At 39.8% G+C, this 23,479-nt stretch overlaps 1 protein-coding gene across 2 annotated transcripts in view; it reads left to right on the forward strand.

The window, feature by feature from the left end:
- The first annotated feature begins 292 nt into the window (after positions 1-292).
- LOC137259941 (guanine nucleotide-binding protein G(q) subunit alpha) overlaps positions 293-23,479 on the forward strand; it is a 38,405-nt gene continuing 15,218 nt past the window's right edge. The window contains exons 1-3 of one of the 2 annotated variants that reach the window (XM_067797596.1): positions 293-439; positions 4,071-4,451; positions 22,776-22,972. In XM_067797596.1, coding sequence (XP_067653697.1) covers positions 4,334-4,451; positions 22,776-22,972 — 315 coding nt within the window. In that variant the 5' untranslated portion in view covers positions 293-439; positions 4,071-4,333. Of the gene's footprint in view, positions 440-3,900; positions 3,965-4,070; positions 4,452-22,775; positions 22,973-23,479 lie in introns of those variants that run through there. The other variant, XM_067797595.1, reaches the window with a different exon arrangement.

The raw sequence follows: 23,479 nt of genomic DNA on the forward strand, positions 1-23,479 counted from the left end.
TAGGTGGTTAAAGAGATTGGTCGTTACGTCGCCTCCCTGAAAATATGTAAATTATATTTCCAGCATTTGTCGTGAAATCACGAAATTAACGTTGAGACATCCCTGAAACGTTGTGCAGTGTAGTGAACGTCAGCTGACGGATGAAATCTACTGAAATATACAAGCCGACGATCGAGCCTCGCCCATTGTACATAAGTAATTAACACATCCAGAATACCAATAGACAAGGCTTGGCATCACCAGCACATCGATTATGTGAGGTATAAACTTATGAGCCGTTCATCTGTAGGTCAGTGATGCACGTGCTGCACGCGGCTACAGGGCGCGGCACATCAAAGCGGGGATGTAATGAACACAGTGCTGCAATAGACATCACTTGTGACAGTTGACGAGCGGTCGTCGTCTCGTGCTCTCCATGACACGCAACAAGTAAGTCCAGGTATGTTGAACACGGTGAACAGTTCGTAACGGACAATAGCAAACTCATGTTAAGGATTAGGTAATTCCTGGGTTGAAGAAGACTGCCCGGGGGAATATTTCTGTTGGACGTGGACCTTGAAATCTTGCACGCAGTAAGTATGTGTTGTGATTTATCCTGTGTCTCGTATGAGCGTTATATTGAAGTCATGTGTCTAAACAAGTGGTCCAAACATTGGAGAGAGGAAGTTCCGGCTTAAAAATGCCCCTACTATACTGGTAGAAAAACTTGATATAATTAGGGGTCAGACTTGCTTGACCATACGTCAGAGCGCGGCGTTTAACAGTGAGAATCTTACCAATCACTGGATTGTCTGGTCTAGACTCGATTTTGTACAAGTTGACGTCACATGTCTGGAATATGACTAAGTGTGGCGTTAAAAAACGACTCGGTGGCTGAGTGGGTTAGAGCCTCCTCTCGTCATGCCGAGGACGTGGGTTTGATTCCCCACATTGGTACACTGATTCAGTGCCTCCCCCGCCCTGATATTGCTGCAAAAATCACTAGAAAAACCTTAATACAAAACTCACTCATTCACTCCAAACAGAACGAACGACGATGGCATGTTATAGCAGGCGAATTTAACCAAACGAGCGCATCAAAGATTTGCTAGAAGTTATTTCCGATGTGAAAATAATCTGCTGAATCTATGCTATATCCACTGTGAACAATGCTGTTATTGTTAATAAGCTACATGTACAAAATACAAATCTTGGTATAAATGCGCCTTTAAAACATGGGACTGCAGGCAGGGTAACAAAAATTACCATCGGCTAATATGTTCTCGCGGTTGAAATGCCATCCTTCCGAACTCCGAACTCACGCGTTATCAAACAGACCGTGAGGCCGTACTAGAGAAAGACCAGATGATTGACTTACATTCCTGTAGAACTGACGATGATCGAAGGTAGCCCTTACTTCCGCATTTTAGTACTTGACGGATTTGCATGTCTCCGTCATAAATATCGCAAAGATACATCCGGAAATTTTTAAGCACTATTCCTTCTATACTTACTGCCATACTGGACTTTCAGGTATCCCCTGCAAACATCTACATACATTAACCTTTTTTGACAAATTATGCATACAATGATCCCCATAACCAATAATATCTCTGAGTGTTCGTTGTTTAATGTTTAGTGATGTCTTCCGCTGTGTTAGGAAGTTTGTAGTCTTGAAAATCCAGTGATTGACAACATTGGTATCGACAACTAAAATGGATACGATGACGTGTCAACCATATCAGCGAGTACTTTGGCCACCCGATCCCGTTAGTCGCCTCTTACGAAAAGCATGGGTGGCTGAAGATCAGTTCTGACTCTGATCTTCGCGGGTCAGAAGAAACGCATCTCATGAGCTGACCATGACGTATGGTTATTTAAGAGGAGCATTTATGTGTTGAAAAGGTCAAGTGACTGCTTTCACTGAGGCAATAAATAATCGAAATAATCTATAGATAAAGAAGAAATGCTAATATATATTATTGTGTGAGCGCGCGCGCGTGTGTTCTCGTGAAGAATACAATCCACGGCGTAAGGGTCCGTTCATAATTCATGGCTTGGGGCTGATAATGATTTACATGGAGCAGTATGTACAATGAAGTGAATGACCCCTACCTAAATTCTGTGTGCAATGTGACCATCACCGTCCCAGCCATAAATGTGAACGGTCCCTGAAAAAAACAAACAAAAACAAACAAACAAAAAAAACAACCCCAATATATAAAAAGTCCCAAAAAACAAAAAAACATTATTCTTCCGCCAGGCTCTTAACTCAATACGTGTACTGACCCTTGACATAGTACAGTCAACTATATAAGTACTGACACTGATCCAAACAATCTAAATTTGTTTCGTTAGTAGGAGACAGGCGCTGCTTATGTCAATTTTAAAAGAACAGGAATAAACATAACGTTTCCGACTGAAAAAAAAAAGAAACAAAACTCCCGGGTGTCCATCCTGTTCGCGTCGACTTGTCACCCAGCTCATGTGGTGCACGAGCAGTATAACACACCTGCATGCGAAATACGCATTTACCGTTTGCATGTAAGTGCCCTCGTGCGGGAGTGGTTGTCATGTTTACATTGAGGGGGCGAACCGTGAGCATGGTTTTCACGTGCATTCCCCAACGTGGGCTGAGGCGGTTATCTATGCATGTTGGCAAGTGAGCAACAAGTCCTCAAGATTAATACTGGTTTAATGTATACATTGTTCTCGTCACGGTGTCGACGTAATATTGCCAGTGACATAAACTCACTCACTCTTTGTGTTCAAATATTGGCCCTGGGGGAATGTTTGCCCAACATGTATGATGCCTGTTCGAATCCCATAACGGATAAAATCACTAGTCTTCCGCCATAATACTTGAGTGGGTGAGTTTTGTTTTAAGCCGTTTTTTTAGTACTTCTGCAATATTATGGCGGGAGCTTCACATATTGTACCCATACGGGGAATTGAACCTGGATCTTCGGCGAACGCTTTAAACGCAAGGCTAGGTTCAAATGATGTAGCTAGGGGAAGGTTTACCTGACATTGTTCTCACCTCATGTTGGGCGACGAAATCACTCAAACCCTCAATTATGAATTATAGGAATTTAAGTAATTGACTTCGGGTGCCCTTAACTTTCGTTAATATCGTTTATACCACAAAAAAGTAATAACCTTGTGACGGTCTAACTTGCGAGACCCAAGAGTCGTGCATAATCCCATATATACACCATTTCACGTGATACGCTCGGATTCACGTTAAAACAATGTTGTTTCGTGTTTCATGTAATTGCTGTAGATGTTCGGAACACAACAATCATTGAGTTACAAAATGTAGTATTTATTGATAACACATTAGGTTTTTTTTATACAATGTACATATTTGCTATATACCGGTTATATATTTGGCTATATTAAACCGAAATAAGTAGCTTGTATTTCTAAACCCATTTACTAGTTGACGAAAGTAATAATTTATGCACGCTTATTTTTTCTTAGACGTCATGCTTAGCGCATTAACAATCCTTATGAATTGATTCGCCTTCTTGATTTCTGAAATTTTGTTCTAAAAACTCTAACTACTTTAAATAAAGTTCAATTTTAGTATTGAAAATTTTAAAACGTAAAAATGTTAAGATGTATTATATTTGTATAGGGTTCATTCATAAACTCATTATTTTCATTCGTAAGAATAAATAATTTTGAGAAATTCATGGCTGCTTGTAAGACATAATATTGCCCCGTACACCTGTATTTCAGCAATGGCTTCAATTCTTACGCAAAAATGATTTCAGCGTGCGAAGTGAATATGTTGCCATACTTTCGTAACGGTAGCCGAAGCATCGGGCGATACCGGCTTCGAGTAATGAGAACATAGCCTCATTATGCGGGACCGCAGCCTCATAGTCAGTGCTATCCCATAATTTCTGCTTTTCTGGCTGTTCCGTCAATTGAACGTACATCAACCTGCGCATTATTGCGCGTTCGTGTGCTTTTCAAGGTAAGGTTTCTCAAATGTATATTCGGGTATTTTCATTCATCGGTCTTTCTTTTATCAAATGCATATGTGGTATTGTATTACATGCGTTTTTATTTCTTACCGACAGGAAAGTTTTACAATTGGAAACCCCCCTTCGCTACCACACCCTAATGTTAACCGTATGACTCTATAGTCGAAGCTGAATTTGCGAATTTTGAACAATTCGCTCGGAGTAAGACAAGTTGAAACTGGGACCGTGCCCCCGACGCTTATTGAGAGGAATTGGGGGACGGAAGGGGGGACAGTAGTGATTCTGGACTGCTTCGCCGGACGGAAGGACCGAGCGACAACTATTGACTGGCGAGCGAGAACGACAATCTCCTCGTCAAAATGGCGTGCTGTCTAACAGAGGAATTGAAAGAGCAGAAGCGAATCAACCAAGAAATTGAACGCCAGCTTCGCAAGGACAAGCGGGATGCTAGACGCGAGTTGAAGTTGCTTCTATTAGGTAAGTATTTTCTCCAGAAATGCTTCATTTTGACTACATAATACATGTGTTTTTGCTCCTGAAGTAAACGTCTGTCTTTGAATGTAAGGCTTACCAAGCAGCCATGCTGGCCAATAATTAAATGTTTAGAGCCATTTTGGCATTATTATGTTGAATGCGTCTATGCACTGTAGGAATTAAGGTAGTATGCGAACGCAAGAGACGTTTGCAGCTTTATTTTGGTGTAAAATATCCTTTGCCGGCAGTTGGTTTGGCTTGAAGTTTAGCGTAGGACGCCATGTTGGATTTATACGGAACATTGATGCATATATAATTCATTTAGAACGATCTATATTCCTCGATGGCTGTGCACATGCAGATGGGGTATAGCGCGTGCAGGTGCACCCTAGTTGAAATATAACGCTGTTTATATGTAATATTTCTTGTGCGAGGGGTTAAGAGAGTCTACTTTTGTTCGGAGTTGAAAATCCAAGACAAGCAGTACAAAGTGGCATCTTCCGCCAATAGGGCCTTCAGATCATGAAGTAAAGGTACACTTAGGGATTTGCAGCCAAAATATTCCGTTTACCATCTTCACCAGTGCAGGTGCCCGTTGACTTAGGGTGTGCAACACCCGTTTGTTTTGACAGTTGTCAAATGTACACCAAAGCGTGAACACCGACTTGCTGCAGTACTGTCATGGCTGCTTGGAAGCCAGCATTAATAAATCGTCTATTTTTGCAAATTATTTATGTAAATTATTTGATGAGTGTAAATAAAATGTTTTATTAGTATATTTTACCAGGGAAAGATTATTGTGTGGGGCTGTGCCCCCCATATCATCCTGTGTGGGGGTATTTTGGATTCGACAAAAGTGACATGATTTTGTGTTCCATTTGCAAAGCAGACTCCACTCTCTGTTTGGTCTGAAACCTTATATAGATTTGCAGATATCAGAACTGTACTGTCTGTGGAAGGATTTTGTTCAAGAATGATTTTGGGTGTTCATAGCAGTAAGAATTTATCCCCCAACAATTGTTAGAATTTTGTTTTCATGGTAGTCTTCAGTGACCATGGTGTGAGAAAAAGACACTTTTTACATTTCTTCATAAGTACAGAATATAATTGTTTTCGCGAAATAACCATTGTTGAGAGTTGCCAACTTTGCTACTTCGCTACATATTGATGGTAAGGGAAGGGGGTTCTAACTTGACCTCCCTTGTCCCCCCTACCACCAAGGATGTACAGAGGATGTGAAAATACCATGGGATGAAAATTGTCCATATATTTCCAATCCCTACTCTCGTAACAAGCAATTTGAATGTTACAGATGTTTTTCACTGTGGAAATTAGGTACATACAGAGGGCAAGATCTGGCAGAATGTTTTCGTATTGAACCATATCTTACGTTTCCAACATGTATTTTTCTTGCCTTTGAAAATGCTTGAACAAGTATGATTTTCCAATGAAGTGGAGTTCACGCTTCAGATTTCAAGTGAGTGAAATAATATCATGATTGGATATATTGGTTGTTGTTTTATACCGCACTCAGCAATAACAATTACAAGTAAACTGGACAGAAGCATTCTGTCTCTGATTGTAGAGGCAGTGGGGTAGCCTATTGTACCCGGGTTCTATTTCCTACATGGGTACTATGTGTGAAGCCAGGTTCTGATGTTCTCCTGCCTTGATATTGCTGGGATATTTCTGAAAGTGGCGGAAGACAACAAACCAATTTATCTGGTGGTGAAAAAATGGATTACATCTGTAAATGGTTAGAATGGTCAGTCATCACTTAAATATGTGTTTACCAGTTTATTTTGAAACTTAGGTAACCAACTTATCAAGTTGGAAGAATGTGTTAGCAGAGATTTTGAATTGGGAATCTTCTTTCTTTATGAAGCACTGTGAAGTCACTTAGTGGTTGAAGTGCTCACTTGTCAAGCCAATCACCTGGATTTGATTTTCCACATGGGTACAATGCGAGAAGACCATTTCTGTCATCACTGGTTACCTGTGAAGATCTGGAGTAGAATAGGCCTTCAGCAACTCATGCTTGTCGTAAGAGGCAACATGTTTGTGGTAAGAGGTGACTAGCGGGATCGGGCGGTCAGGTTTGCTGACTTGGTTGACACGTCATCTGTTCCCAGTGGAGCAGATCGATGCTCATGCTGTTGAGCACAGGGTTGTCTGGTCCAGACTCAATTATTTACATATCGCCGCCATATGGATAGAATATTGCAGAGTGTGGTGTAAAACTGAACTAACTTACTCAGCCTGGCATTGTTGGAATACAGAATAATAACCAAAAATGTGCACGAAGTCAACCTTTATGACAGTGTATGCTCTTCTCTTTGTAGTTTAGAATTGGTGGTGGTTGGTGGGGGAGGGGCTCAGGAGGTAGTTCTGTAGCAAAGACCGTGACAGTATGCAATGGTTATGAAATACACCCATGTTAATGCCCATCACAAAGGCAGCTAACCTTGTCTGAACAAGGAAGATTTCATGTATTTGAAGCTGATACAGGCCATTTGGCGAGTGGTTTGATCCCACCAACTTGTCCTGTCCTTTGCTGGTGTGGTAGCTCAGTGGTCAAAGCATTTTCTTGTCATGCCAAAGACCCAGGGTTTGATTCCCCCACATAGCTTGAATGTTTTGTTCCCTGATGGTATTGTCGGAAGTGGTTTAAAACTGAATTCATTTGCATGGATTGTTGCTCAGCGCATCAGTCACCTGATTGTCTTGTTCAGAACTGTTTATTAAGAGGCTGATCTCTAGCGGGATCATTATTTAGTGGAGCTTGAAAACAGAGCAATGAAATTAAGAGTAGCATTTCAAAGATCTGACAAGTGGACTTTGTCATGTTAATAGCCTTGTGTAAGTGTATAATATTGTTATATTACTACCACTCAGAATGGGGATTCATGCCAGGAGTGAATGAGTGAGCAATGTCGCAGGGGTATGTAGATGGTCAAGTCAGAACCAGGCAATCCAGTGATCAACATAATGAGCATCAATCTACACAACTGAAATACAATGACACGTGTCAACCAAGTCATTGAGCCAGACCTTCGAATCCTATTCCTCACCTCTTACAACAAGCATGAGTTACCAGGGCTCCAGATAATTTTTCAACATGAGGAGTACGTACACCTTATTTCTTCAATATAAGAGTACTGGGAAAAGTTAAGAGTACATATAAAGTATTGAATGGAATTTAATGGTGTGGAAGTAATCTTGTGTTTCATTTCATACATCAATCACAACAGTGCTACCCTGGTGTAAACAGGTCAAACAATGGCCTAGTGGTTACAGTGTTGGCTCATCACACCAAAGACCCAGGTTCAATTCCCCACACCCAGGTTCAATTCCCCACATGGCTATGGTGTGAAGCCCCGTTCTGGTGCGATATTGCTGGAATATTGCTAAAAACACCGCAAAGCCGTCACTGTCGCTCACCCACCCATCCAATCCCATCCACTCTGTCTGGGCCCAGTTCTAAGGTGAAATCCGTCCATATTTATTCAGCCAGTTGAATTATCACTTGGTTGTTGCTTCATTGTTACATTGCAGATAATGTCAATCACTAGATTGGTTGGTCCAGGCTCAAGTATTACTGCCACCATGCACCAGCAATGTTAAGTGTTAGGATTGATTGACCCTTTTGTTGATATTCAGAATAAGATTCCATCCCGATTGTAATCGTATAAAGTCTTTGAATTGCATTGAAGAGAGATGTTTAAAAAGTGAGAATCTTCAATGTCAACTTTAATCTTGTCAGACGTTTACAAACATGGGGTGAAGTCACTTTTAACCTTTACTAGACAGATGGATTGTGTGGAACAGAGAGTCAGTGGGGTAGCCTAGTGGTTAAAGCATTTGCTTGTCAAGTTGAACTCCCATGTTTAATTCCCCATATGGACACCATGCATTGAGTTGATTTCTGGTGCTCCCAACTGTGGTGTTGCTGGAATATTCCATCTCCCTTTCTCACTCCCTTTCTCACTCTCTTGCTTACTCCATCGGACCCGTGAAGGTCCTGGGGTAGAATAGGCCTTCAGCAACCCATGCTTGCCATAAAAGGTGACTATGCTTGTCGTAAGAGGCGACTAACGGGATCGGGTGGTCAGGCTCGCTGACTTGGTTGATGCGTGTCATCGGTTCCCAATTGCGCAGATCGATGCTCATGTTGTTGATCACTGGATTGTCTGGTCCAGACTCGATTATTTACAGACCGTCGCCATATAGCTGTAATATTGCTAAGTGCGGCGTAAAACTAAACTCACTCACTCACTTCATCGCTCACTCGTAAATGTCGTATAAACACCTAAAATCAGTTCTTGGTTTGCCCAAGTTTCATTTCTGTTCATCAAACTTATATCTTTGTTTGTGGTAAACATGTGACACCTACATCACTTTTTGCATTCCTCCTACAGTAGTTGTGAAACTGTTGAAAACGATTAACCACAGTATCCTTTGCTGTTTCTCCGAGGTGCGAAAAATGCTTTTATGTAATTGTAATTAATTTACGTAATTGTTGACCACATTATTGAACAAATGCACCAAGTCCTCATGATCTTAAATTTAGCAGGTGTTGATTAAATCTCTAAAAATTAAAACAAATTCTTCCTGAAGGTTGAAACATTGCAAGTGTGGTTCATTCAAATGAAGGTAGTTGTAACTTAAACTGTACGAAAATCATTAGGAAAGTTCAAACAGCAGAGTAACGTTGCACTCGGCAATATTCAGTCTATATGGCGGCGGTATGTAAATAATCGAGTCTGGACCAGACAGTCCTGTGATCAGTAGCATCAACATCGATCTGCACAAATTGGGAATCGATGATGTGTCAACCAAGTCAGCCAGCCTGACCACCCGGTCCCATTAGTCGCCTCTTACGACAAGTATGGTTGCCTTTCACATCAAGCAAGGGTTGCTGAAGGTCTTTTCTAACTGCAGAGAAAGAAACCTTTCAAAAGTTTCCACTAGACCACAGGACCAGTGAGTTGACAGTAATTACTGGTCCTGTTTGTACTTCATTGCTCCAAATTAACATTTGTAGATTTACTTAATTATTAATACAGAATTCACTTGCCACCAGAAACATTGTAAACTTACCATTTACTGGTTTTCATGAAACTACTACAAATCAGGGACTATGGAATCTTTGTAAATTTGTAAATTTCTCAAGCTGTATCTGCAGGGATTGTGTAAAGATTGCTACAGTTTGTTATATCTAAATGTAAGCAGCGTTGTTGACTTCCTTGTTTTGATTTCTGTCTTGTTTCCTCACATGCTGTCTGATTGGTTAGTATATGTATGTGTGTATATTGTCTGATTGATTGATATAATGTATATGCGTGTAGTGACATGTTACCAGTTACACAACCTACGAAAAGGAGGCGTCAGGTCTGAGTGGTTCATATCATGTACGTGAACATAGTGTAATATGTGGCAAGTTGTCCAGCGGCAAGATGTCAGTGCACATGGCACCAACTACTTGGAATGTGTTTGATCATGGTTCAACAGTTTTGTTCATTATTTCTCATGGGAAATCACATCAAATTTTAAAAAATGGAATAGATCAGTTTCTGTCAGTGTGAAAAGATCGTAATGAAGAGTAAAAAGATTGGTTGAATGATCTCCAACAGCTTGGGTGGTTAGGCTTGCTGACTTGTTAGATGCGTCATCGTATCCCAGTTGTGTAGACAGATGGTCATGCTGTTGATCACTAGATTGTCTGATCCAGGCCTAATTATTTACAGACCACTGCCATATAGCCAAAATATTAAGTGAGACACAAAACTAAACTCCCTTACTCACTTGTTGATGTGGACACAGTATTTTAAAATTGTCATCAAATTTAATGTGGCAAGTTCACCATCAAGCTATTTTCGAGAATTTAAATTGTGCTACATGGCAGTAGCCTAAATTATGTTGTTTTCCAGTTAGAGGTAAATTGCTGTTTGGTGGACATAATTTTCTTGGCATATATTTTTGCATCAGGATCCCAATCCACAAAGCGTTTGTAACATCACGACCATTCTTAACTCTGTAGTTAAGTATAGGTTTACGAATTTCGTAGTGCTACCAATGCTTTGTGGATCGGGAGCCTGGAACTTATTGTTTGATGACAATTCTAGTGATGCCATGTTGGAAATTTTGATGCATGTCACTCTGAAGTTCCCTGCGTGGGTACAAAGTGTGAAACTAATTTCTGGGGTCCGCTGGTATTGTATTGTTGGAATAATGGTAAAAACGACGCAATACCAAACTCACTCGCTGCTGAGTTTTGCAAACCAATTTTAGTGTGATATATTATAAAAATGTCTTTCTCATACACTCAGATACCCGTGAAGGCCCTGGGTAGAATAGGCCTTCAGCAACCCATGCTTGCCATAAAAGGCGACAATGTTTGTTGTAAGAGGCTACTAACGGGATCGGGTGGTCAGACTGGCTGACTTGGTTGGCACATGTCATCGGTTCCCAATTGTGCAGATCGATGCTCATGTTGTTGATCATGGGATTGTCTGGTCCCGACTCGATTATTTACAGACAGCCGCCATATAGCTTGAATATTGCTGAGTGTGGCGTAAAACTGAACTCACTCACTCACTCAATCGTACACTCAGATAAAAAAAGTTGTTCCTTTTGTCAACTTAATGGATATGGTCTTCATTCGTGAAGATCCGGGGTAGACAAAAGGCTATGCTTTCTGCATGAGGTGACTGATGTAATCGGGTCGTCAGATGTCTCTGTCACCGGTTCTCAGTGGCACAGATACATGCTCATGATGTTGATCACTGGATTGTCTGGATTGCTGAGTGTGGCGTGAAACTAAGCTCGCTCAGTCATACTGGAGGACTTCATTGATGTCATTATCGTACTGTTGCTCACAGTGTCAACCTCAGGCATTAAACAACAAAGAAAACAGGGACACACCTGACTCTGAAAAGATACAAGACAAGGTCACACATAGGACCAAAAACATGCGATTTTTTCTTATCTTATGAGATTAACTGTTCGCAATCCAAGTAGTCCTTAAAAATTTTCATGTTGCATGAGATGTTTTCATTAGCATACATGTTTTTGGAGGCAGGATGTTAAGAACACAAATTCCGAAAACATACTCTGTACAGCATTACACAGTGCATAAACAACACAGTACTGTGAGTGCACCATACTCCTTGCAGTGCAGCTTGTTTTGTAAAGCACTGTGTAGCAGTGTTCAAAGTTCCATACTGGAAGTTGTTTTGAAACTTAATAATAGGTAAAAAAACAACAGTAATTTCTTTCACAGTACAAAGTAACGACAAAGCCTTTTTCAGTAAGATAGATTTTAACACTTTGTTGTTTCTAGTCGTACAGGTAGGCTGAATGTGATTTTAAGTCACTGCAGATACAGTTGCGTGGATTTTTATAGGAATTGATACAAGAAAATCACAGTATTTCAGCCCAAGTAAATCCCTGGAAAATGGTGTGTCTTTGAATGCCGTATGAGATACGACTTTCATATGTTTCTTTGTAATGGTAGCAAAGTTTTCCAAGCCAGTCAGGCTGGCTATGCCCGAAAGTTACTGGCCCGACTAGATGTGTACTAGCCACGAACTAGTAGGCCAGAGGTTATTTCCCACAGGTAATATTGTGTTACACAGGTCTTGTTATGGATCGATGGGAAATGCGGACTGCTGAAACAGCTTCACATCTTTTACCCATGTGGGGAATCAAACCTGGCTAGCTATTCTCGAAACATTCGTAGCCCTACGAACTTCTTAAGCCTATTCTTAACACATAGACTATGATCAAAGTTAAGAATTCTTAGGGCTACGAAGGTTTTCGAGAATAAGGGCCCTGGTTTTTTGGCGTTATGAACACAATGCTGTCCCACCTCTCCTGGATGGATGTATTCATGGATGTATTCATGACAAACTATCTTAGTACCTATGATCTTTTGATAACAGTAGATGATGATGTCTTGCATTGTGATAGTCAACCAGGAAGTGGAGACTGATAAGTGTATCTATGACAGTGATGAGAAGATAATGCTGTCAACTACTGTCAATCACTACACTTGAGTACTTGAGTGTCACTCGTCAGTTTGCTGACTCGAAAATATCATATCTGTAACAGTTAAAAAAATGTGCCCCTTTTGAACTTTTTGTGAAAAAGAATCTTCAACTGCTGCTTGTCTTAAGCTTTTCCGGGCGGTGAGGTAGACCAGTGGTTATTCAGCTTGTGATGATGATAACGCGGGTTTGACTCCCCACATGGGTACAATGTCAGAAGCCCATTTCTGGATTGCTGGAATACTGCAAGAGGTGGTGTAGAACCGTACTCACTCACAATTCACATCGATAAAGCCCTTATGCACACCAAAAACCTGTCGTAGTGTGTTTGAATCCTGGTTTGTGGCAGTGATGGTTCTAGGTTTGTCTCCTTTCATACCTTCAATCAAGAGCTGTTTTCTCACTCATTCAGCTGATGTCATGTAATTTGGAAAAAGGTTTATGGTATCATAACGGTTTGATTTTCTGTATTGGACCCTCAGTTCGATCATTTTTGATTCTTCAAACAATGTTAAACATCCAATTTCATGTAACTCTCAGAGTCTGCCCTTTTGATGCAAAATCCATTGTCAACATGGTGATGTCTATAAACAATAAAGCTTATTGGATAATTAGCTGACCATAACCAATCTCATTTTGCCTTATTTCAGTGTACTAAACTACTTGAGTAGGAGCCAGAATTAGTTCCTGCTGTTTGGAAGTAATTTGAATAGGTATTCAAATATCAAAACCATAATAATATTAAACCTTTCCTAAAATATCTGGAAATTGAATCATTTTGTCAGAATCTATGCATTTTATTGTTAGACGAATCCAGGATAGAATAGGCCTTCAGAAACCCGTGCTTGCCACGAAAGGGGATTATTTTTGTTGTAAGAGACAACTAACAGGATCAGGTGGTCAGACTTGCTGACTTGGTTGACACACGTCATTGGTTCTCACCTGCAGAGATCGATGCTTATGCTGTTGATCACTGGATTGTCTGGTCCAGACTTGATTCTTTACAGACTGCTGCCATATAGCTGGAATATTGCTGAAAGTACGGTAAAAATAATTTTCACTCGCCCACTCGCTCATTTTGGTGGACAGTCGCTATTTTCCAGGAAGTAGGCTCTCATGTACCAAACTAAAATGATCCGAAACGGACCTGTGGCCTTGTGTAGCAATACGCACTATACAGTGGTAAGAGTGTACCACACGTAAACATGATCTGTGATGATCTGTGATGTACATGTCTGTGTAGTGCTTCAAGTTAGAAGTGGCAATAGGAAGCTGTCTCTTACGGTTAAGTGCTAGGTGTCATGTGTTCAGGCAGAATGGAGGTCAAAGAAGCAGTATTGTTTTGTAAACCGATCTACCACAGAACCTGATCTCATTAAGATCCATTTTTACAATCACTGTACGTGCATGTTGTGCTTTGAAAGCAATGTAGTGCCTCATTTGCCTCTACTGTGAAATATTTTTAAAATAAGGCTTTAAATGTGAGGTTGGTATTTTGTTACATGTTTGTTCAGTCCTCGCAATATAGTGTTGCCTCCCTTGGCAGATGAGACACTACGAAAATAGACCGATGATCGTTTACTGTATGTTGATCAGTTATCAGTGTGAGATAGTGGCGGAGAGTGAAAATGTGCTTTTCCCTCAAACAACATGAAGGAAGACTACATATTTCACATAACTGACGAGTGGTGACATGTTTAAGTTTGGATTAGCCACAAAACATTTTATATTCCAGAACTCAGGAAATCTCGCTTGTGTGAGATCACGTGATATCTCGCTTTGACAGTAGATTTTGCACAGTGCCCTGACAATGCTATGATGTCATGAACTGTATGCCGTCACAATGTTTTGACATCGTTGCACTGCAAATCGTTGCACTGACATCGTTGCACTGCCAGTGCTGTGTTCAGAGATGTACACTTTTCATTGAAAACTAAGGAAGAATGATTTTGGCATATGAATAGAAAATCACCTGCTCAAGCCTCGGATATTTGTTACTTTATCAACTGGTGTTGATGTATTTGGTATCAGTTGTAGACTTGAGTGAGATTCTCTATGCCCTGAAGTTTAAATTAATGTTGTTTCACACAGCAATTTATGTAGAATTAACATCGATGACAGTTTTCATGTGCATAATAAATAGTGTCCTGCCAAAACTTCTACATGCCAAAACAACAATATACATGGTCCAGTGCACAGCTAATCATCCCCTGTCCCTTACCTCAAGTGCACTGGATGGACTAGTTCAACAGGTTAGGCTTACTTCAGCACAAGAACATATAAATATCCCAACATGTAATGTATCAGTATTTTATAGGATTCTGTCTGCAGTCTGTATCTTTCTATGAATTTCATATTCAGTAAAAGAGTAAATTGATACAGTGAAATGAAGAATGTAAATCCTGTTGAGTTTACCCTGCCAAATTTAAATCGCAGAATTTTATTCTTGTTTAAATAAAAGTTGTTTAGCAAATGATCATAGTTTCAAATTACATTATTTATTTGTATTCCAAGGTTGTATGCATATTAAATGAAACGCTGTGCTTTGTTACTTGCACTGGTTCAGTGCACTATTATGAAGTGCAACCTACTAGAGAGTCTAACTTCACTTGCACATAGTGTAAGCCAATTTTTGAGAATTATATCAACAAATCTGACACCATAAGCACAGATGTGTCAGCTCCTTTCTCTTCATAGACATGCCACCGCTATGACAGCTCTTTTAAAAAGGGTTCAGCTGTGCCTCTGTGTTGCTATGGTGTCATGTGTACTACATCACAGAAATATGCACCTACACCTATAACGTTTTGGCACACAATTTTGCATCTGGAATTTTGCTGGTGCAACTTGGTCATTACCTTATATAAGCAGAGATCGATGCTTATGCTGTTGATCACTAGATTGTCTTGTCCAGACTCAATTATTTAAAGACTGCTGCCATGTAGCTGGAACATTGCTGAGTGCGGCGTAACACTGAACTCACTCACTCACTCACTGCTTCTTCAAGGCGCTTTGCATCTGCTACTGAGTGACTTGTCAATACTGTATGTCCTGTTAAATCCCCAGCCATCTTTGTTAAAAAATTGTCTTCCTACAAGTACTAAAATGACTAATAAATCTAGAAGATATTTAATAAAATCTTAATGAAAATGAGAATAGATGTTTGTAACAAGTTCTTAGAACATCTGTATAATACGCGAATTCTTTGGAAAGGTCTGTACTAATTTTTTACGTCAGTTATATTCCAAAATACTAACTGGGCTAGATTAGGGTATGGCTGTAAAGAGGTCCAGTACAAACTATGGGCATTGGGTGTGTCTAGTTTAATGTATTGGTGCATCAAGGACAATAACACTGAAGCTGTTCGATGGTGAAAAATCTTGACCTGCAAAGCAAGAAATAAAAATGTTTTATAAAGTAATGACATGTTATGGTGATCTGTAAGTTCTTGATAATTGTTATTGGTGTTTAAAATACCAAAATGTTTTCAACGCAGACTACCACATTCTCAAATTCACCTTCCAGATGGTCAGGTAAAAATTTAGACAAGTATATGACAATACTTTTTGGGCATTGAGTTTTGGTCAGGGACAGCAAGTTTCACATCTAACCAGCCTTGTGATCGGGAGGAAAACTTTGGGAGTTGCATGCTCATTAGTTATAATTACAATATGCTTTTTATCATCCAAAACTGTGATATCCACAGGAGATATCCCTTGTGTGAGATCAGACAATACCTCCTAGGAGATATCGTTTTGACAGTAGATATTGCACTGTGATGTGACAATGCTATGACGTCATAACTTGATGATGTCACAATGCTATGACATTGCTGCACTGCAAATTGAATGGCAGTACTTTGTTCAGAGATGCACATTTTTCACTGAAAACTTATGAAGAATCATCTTGGATGATAAATAGAATCTCACCCTCATGTCAACTGATATCAGTTACATCAGCACTTGTTGATAAAGGTGAAGATAACCTCAGCTAGCCTCAGATATTTGTTACTTTATCAACTTGTGTTGATATAATTGATATTAGTAGACACTAGGGTGAGATTCTCTGTCACAAATTTGGCACAATAATTGTGGGTGTGGTCTTTAAGGGAACACAGAGTTGTCTATAGTTAATTGCTCACATTTAATGAACATAAGGATCGGACTGCTCTGGTTCATTGATAGACACACATATGTTCTACAGCATAGATGTCAAAGAACAACATTTACAAGATTGGTGTTCATACCCACAATGGTCAACTTTGTAAAACTGGAGCTGAAGGCAGGGAATGTAGAGACACTGGAGTTAAAATAGAAAAAAAATGGAACTGACAGCAGTGAACAGACCATAAGACTGAATTGTCCAGAAAGGTGTTCATTTTCAAAAACCGCAGTCCTTAAAAAACAGCCAGCTTCCTCAGTCTACTGCTGGCATTAGGATAGTTAAACTGTATTCTCAAAAACTGCAGTTCTCAAAAAAACCCACCAGCTCTCAGCCTACTGCTGGAGTTAAGATAGTAAAACTGGAGCTGACGGCAGTGAACAGACTGTATGTGACCCACTGGTTGCCTTGCCGGTCATTCATCCCACAACAAGCATTGATAATAACACTGCCTGCCGGCCGGCTGGCCAGCCAACAGCCAGTCAGCCGGGCAGCCCAGAACACTGCATGAAGCAGTTGAGCCATTACAGATCAATACAGGCTTGTGGTGGTGGCTGCATGCTCCCTGAAGATGTCGCGGACAGCTTGTTGGGTGTGGCTCCATGTAGTCCACTGTGAGCTGTAAGCACTGGCTTAGTAATCCCCTTCTTATCTGCAAGATCTGTATACTGACTCACTCACTCACTCTGGCCGCCCTGCTGTTGTGTGAGCTTTAGCTCTGTGGGATGTAAGTGGTGGGTTCATTTGGGAAGTGTACTAGTTGCTATGGAGAATTCCATTCATATTGTGAAGATCTATACTATCACTTTTGATGTACTAGTTGCTGTGGTTTAGGCCCTTTGGGATGTCAGTGGTTGGGAAGTGTACCTGTTGCTGTAGAGAATTCCCTCTGTTTTCAAGATTGATATACTGACTCCCTTGCTCTAACAATCTGTTGTGTGAGATTTGAGGTCTTTTGGATGTCAGTGGTTAGTTTCACTTGGGATATACTAGTTGCTATGGAGAATTCCCTCTATGTTTGAAAACCGACTCACTTGCTCCGCCCTGCTGTTGTGTGAGGTTTTGGGTCTTTGGGATGTCAAAAGTGGGTTTCACTTGGAAGGTGTGCTTGTTGCTATGGAATATTCCTTGTGTGTTTTCAAGATTTATATAATGATATACTCGTTTTGCTCTGCTGTTGGGTGAGGTTTACACTCTTTTAAATCCACGATTTTATTAGTTGGGTTCAACTTGGCGTGTACTAGTTGCTGTGGTTTATTGCTCTGGTTTAGGCTCTTTGGTGAGTTTGACTTTGGAGGTTGGGGAACGTTCATCAACTGCTAAGGAGAATTCCCTTAATATTGTCAATATCTATGCTGTTTCCTCAACAACCTCCCTATCACTACTAGAGAAATCAATTGTAAAGACACTTTCAAAAAAGCCCCCAAACCCCATATGAGGGGTTCAAAATTTTTGTTTTTTAAAAGCCACTTGCCACTGGGCAAGTGACTTGAAGAAAGTAACTTGTCCTGACTAAGTTTCCACTTGCCCTGATTTTATGACACAGTGTTTGATATTAATGTTTACTGGACTATTTATCGAAGAGTGATAAATTTCAAAGAACGATAGCTCTAAATTATTATTATCGTGAAATGTAGTAGCTGCATTATGAACAGATATGCAATATAATCCAAGTTTATTTGCAGTTTGAAACCATAAATGGAAATCATCAATTAGTCTATGGACAAGTAAGATACCATTATTTGTTTGCCAGAAATGAAAATTGACTTGTCCCGGGTGTCGGGCAGTGGGATATTTTATCCCCTGCACATGTTCAAATTATCCCTCTCGTAGGCTGTTCCTACTTTCATCTTCAGTGCAGTTAAGCAAGTACTTTCTTGAAACCATGCAGTGTATATTCATTGTCATTATCATTATCATTGCTTCAGCACTGTGTCCCAGTTGTCGTGGTGCACTAATTGTCTGGTCAAGACTCAATTTTTATTTATGGACTGCAGCCATATTTCTGAGTGTGCCATAAAACTAAAGACAGTCACTCACTCACTCACTCACTCACTCACTCACTCACTCACTCACTCACTCACTCACTCACTCACTCACTCACTCACTCACTCACTCACTCACTCACGTTCAACAATACTACAGTATTCTCAGCCATGTTAAAATACTGTAATAGTCGTAAGTATTACAAAATTGTCAGTTATGCTAAAACCCTGTAATGTTCAACAGTTTTTACAGTATTGTCAGTCAAGGTAAAATGTATTAGGTTGACAGTCTTACAATAATACAGATGCAGTGTTGCAGTACTGTTTGACTAGGATCAACCTGTCAAGATGACAGTATTCAAGGTCAAGCCCTGGAATAGTCAACATTTTGTGCAAGGAAGTTGGTTATCTTTGAATGAAGGACACTCTTGTTTCCTTGGGCACAGATATGTTGCCTTTGAGCAGGACAACTGATCTTTCTGTCCTACGTATTCCCAAGATCTTGATGTTCCCAAATTCATGTACATGACAGTATTGTGGCAAGGGATGAATGATGGCCACACAGAATTGTCATGAGTAATGCAACAAGGTCTATGGAATATGCTACTCATATTTAGATCTTCTACACTGAGACTGAGATGTCAAGCATGTTAATTAGTAGTGATGGATTGAACAGTGATGAACTTGATGTGATGAACAGTTATGACTGGGTCTAGAAGGATTTGAAAGCCACGAGTGTGTGGTTCCATCTGCTGTGTTTTGTATGAAAAGGTTTAATGATACCCTGATACAATACATAGCCTAATATACGGGTGTGATATGATTCGTATCCTCCTGCAGTATTTTAGTTTCATTGCTTCATATGGCCCTCCATTATTCCGACTAACCAAGAATGATTTGAGGTTCTTGAGAGGCATCTAGATGTTTGTGTTCAATTATAACAGAAAATATTATATACTACCCACATAAGGACACAATCTAATGCTTACAAGTGGGGCACATTGAAGTATACCCTGCTGTCAACGACAGTTCATTCGGTAATTCATGGTAGCACTGCTTTGTCTTAAATAACATTCACTCGCGCATGATGTTGTGTGAATGACATAGATGGAAGGGAGATAACTCTAAATTTGTTTTTCCTGTTCTTCTGCAATCTCTAGTAGCATGGGTATGAAACGATTTGACAAAAAGTTCTAATGTAGTCCCTGTGAATGTTAAGAAGTGAAATTACACCGTGACAACTGTATTAAGACGTTACCAGTGGGAAATACAACGAGATGCAAGATTCCAGTTGTTTTGATTCACTCAGGTTGGCTGAAGTGTATGATACGATACCCATCCTTGATTCAAACAGATAAATACGTTGTTCACGGGGCCCTTGGGGCCCATGGATAGATGTACCTTTGATATGCCCTCATGACCAGTGAACAACTTGTGATGTCGTGTTCATGCTTCAGGAATTAAGCTGCAGGGAAATTGCTGAAAGACATATTTGGATGTTTAATTACATTTCACTGTTATTTAATATTTCATTTGTTGTATGGTATAATGCCTTCATCTTTATGACCTCAAAATTGTGGTAAAAAGTGCACGATCTCACGGTATCTCACGGTATCTCGCGGATCTCTTATCGCCATCATCAGATTAATGTAGGTTTATGAAAATGCTGGTTAAAATTGATCTCAAGTAATCCATACTTGTTGTAAGTGGTGACTATTGGGATTGGGTGTTCAATCTTACGGACTTCTTTGGCACATGTCATCATATCCCATTTGCACTGATTGATGATTTTGCTGTTGATCATAGGATTCTATGGAATAATGCTGAGTGTGGCATAAAACTAAACTCAGTCACATTAATAGGAATAAAATCACCCAAGGCTTTTTTGTCATTAGCTCAGCTCATTGCCCTCTTTTTACACAGCATATCATTATTATTATCATTATTATCACTATTATCACTATAACCATATGACCCGTGAAGGTCCCGGGCTAGAATAGGCCTTCAGCAACCCATGCTTGCCATAAAAGGCGACTCAGCTTGTCGTAAGAGGCGACTAACGCGATCGGGTGGTCAGGCTCTCTGACTTGGTTGACGCGTGTCATCGGTTCCCAATTGCGCAGATCGATGCTCATGTTGTTGATCACTGGATTGTCTGGTCCAGACTCGATTATGTACAGACCGCCGCCATATAGCTGTAATATTGCTGAGTGCGGCGTAAAACTAAACTCACTCACTCATTATAACCATATATTATTTAATGTATAGGCCACGTTAATATGATAGGCAATAATATGCAAGAGCAACAAAATCCATGACAACAACATAGAAATCTCATGATATAATGTTGCAGTTGCATTTTTTGCAGAAGGTATTTTCTGGTGCTATGATGTGTGTCCAGACATAAAAAATTATAAAAAACATGCAAAAAATATTTTGTGTGTGTGTTTTGATGCATGGATTCAGATCTCCTCAATTTTAAGAAGTACCTGAAAACAGGACCATGTAACGAAAATAAATTTTGAAATGATTCTGGATTGTTATGAAAATTTCACGCGTATAAGATCTGGACTACATCTTTGTAATTGTATTTCTGCATGCAATCTTACAAAACCTACGGTGAACACTGCCAGTCATTGGTAGTTTGCCGCAATGGATTGCTCGCCTTGTGAAGACAAACATGGATAGTTGTGGGCTGATCGTCAAGCTAGTCTGTGGGATGGGCTGACAATTCGTGTGGCTTTGATCCCCTGAAATTTGGGATAGGTGTAGTGTTGATTTCATATGGTAGGTTTGGAAGAAATATTTCAGTTAGAGTGCAGAGATAGAGCTCTGTTTAATGTGTCTTGACAATTTTCTCACAGGCATATATGGTTCACACTAGTTACTGTTCCCATGAATATTCAAATTAACTGGTGACTAGTGATATAGAATGGTCATGCTCACTTAGTTCATGCATGTCATCATATCTCCATTGTGCGGATAGACAATGATGTTGTCAGTCGCAGGATTGTCTGGTTTTGACTTATTAATGTACAGATTGCTATGATATGGCTTAAAAACGCTTAAAATGTTAGATTAAACAACAAAGTCTCTATAAAAAGGTGGCATTGTAAAAGGTGTGTTACACCAAACATTGTTCCACAGAACATAATTTAAGGAACCAGGTGTGGTTTGAAATGAATACCTGATTCCACTAGATAAAACCCAGGTCCACCATGGTCACATAAATTCATCTATGTTGCAACTTGGAAATAATGTAAAGTATGGTTTGAAAGCAAGCTACACACAACACGGATTACTGAGGTATGGGAAGTAAAGCTTATGGATACTGAATGTGTGCAAAGATCAATATTTGTACAATTAAGGATTCAACATAAATTTGAAAGCTATTGACATGCACTTTAGTGCTATAGATACAGACATTAGGTTGCATTTGCAGTGACAAGTTGGCACTATTGACTGTTCAATTGAGCCTTCATAACTGTCATACATATGTCAAAGCCGGTGAAGTGAATTTTTGTGTAATTTTCTTATTATGAGCAGATTTGGGGCAAGTGTAAATGGGACATACTCTGTACCGTGTTGTCTGCTAGGAGTTTGTTTATTTTTGGGGTAAATCCTTGGCAGCTATTCGTTGGTGCTCGAAATATTTTTCTCTATTTTGAGTCATCTGGTCATAAGTCACTGCCAAGATGTACCTTCCAATCTTCTTTGCTCTCACAGGGATTTTTAACTTGATACAAGACACTGAAACAAAATGCAAAAGATAATAAAGAGTAACCTAATTTTTGATGAAAATAAATTGAAAAAAAAAGAAGAGAGAAAAATTGAAGTATAGTGTCTTGATCCTGGGAATCTGTGTATGAGAAGAGACCGTCTTTGCGAGAAATGATTTTGTACACATTTGATAGTTGTCCATTTGCTTTTATTTTAGCTTGACTAATCCCAGTTGTTGTTGTATTGTATCGGAAAATTTGATAAAGGCATTGACATTCATTCACAGCTGTACAAGTATTGCCTTGCATTGCTCACCCCCTCCCACCTCAGTCAGGCCCACCTAACCATGCCTCATCCCCCACAGATCTGAGTTTGATTCTGTCATTAATTGTGTGTTGCGTTTGTGTTCACAGGGACAGGGGAGTCCGGGAAGAGTACCTTCATTAAACAGATGCGAATTATCCATGGTGCAGGCTACTCTGACGATGACAAGCGAACCTTCATCAAAATTGTGTACCAGAATATTTTCATGGCGATGAATGCCATGATAAGGGCTATGGAAACTCTAAAGATCGCTTACAGAGACGTCAACTCCGTAAATAATCAGACAGTAAGTCACATGGTTTCTTTTTTATAATTGTTTTGTTTTAGTTATTGTAATTCTTTTCAAACATTTAAGGTACTTGTGAATCTGTACTGTGCATCCAAACTGCTGTTCAAAATGTCGACATGAACGACTTTTTGAAACAGTGATTTTATGTTCGAATTTCAAACGTTTGTTTCAATATTTGCCACACTGGGCCAATGATTGTGATTGTCACATTGTGCCAATGAATGTCACAATGATTCCTATTCTTGTTTAAGTATTGGAAAACGTCGTTAAGGGTTATCTGCTTTAGCCTATTTGAAACTCTTACACGAACATGTTGTCTTGTTACCTTGGAAACAGGATATTGGATATTGTTACATATGTTTAGGCATGCTGTGTACTTCCCTACTTTAAATTCGTCAGTTCTTCTTTGGGATTATCATATCTAGGCTGATAAATCCATCCCCAGCTTGCCCCCAACCATCGTCTGCTTCAGCTGTCTTGGTTTTGCTTAGCGAAACTCTGTGG

This window comes from Haliotis asinina, chromosome 13 (genome assembly GCF_037392515.1).
Source record: "Haliotis asinina isolate JCU_RB_2024 chromosome 13, JCU_Hal_asi_v2, whole genome shotgun sequence".
In the NCBI taxonomy this organism is placed as follows: Eukaryota; Metazoa; Mollusca; class Gastropoda; order Lepetellida; family Haliotidae; genus Haliotis; species Haliotis asinina.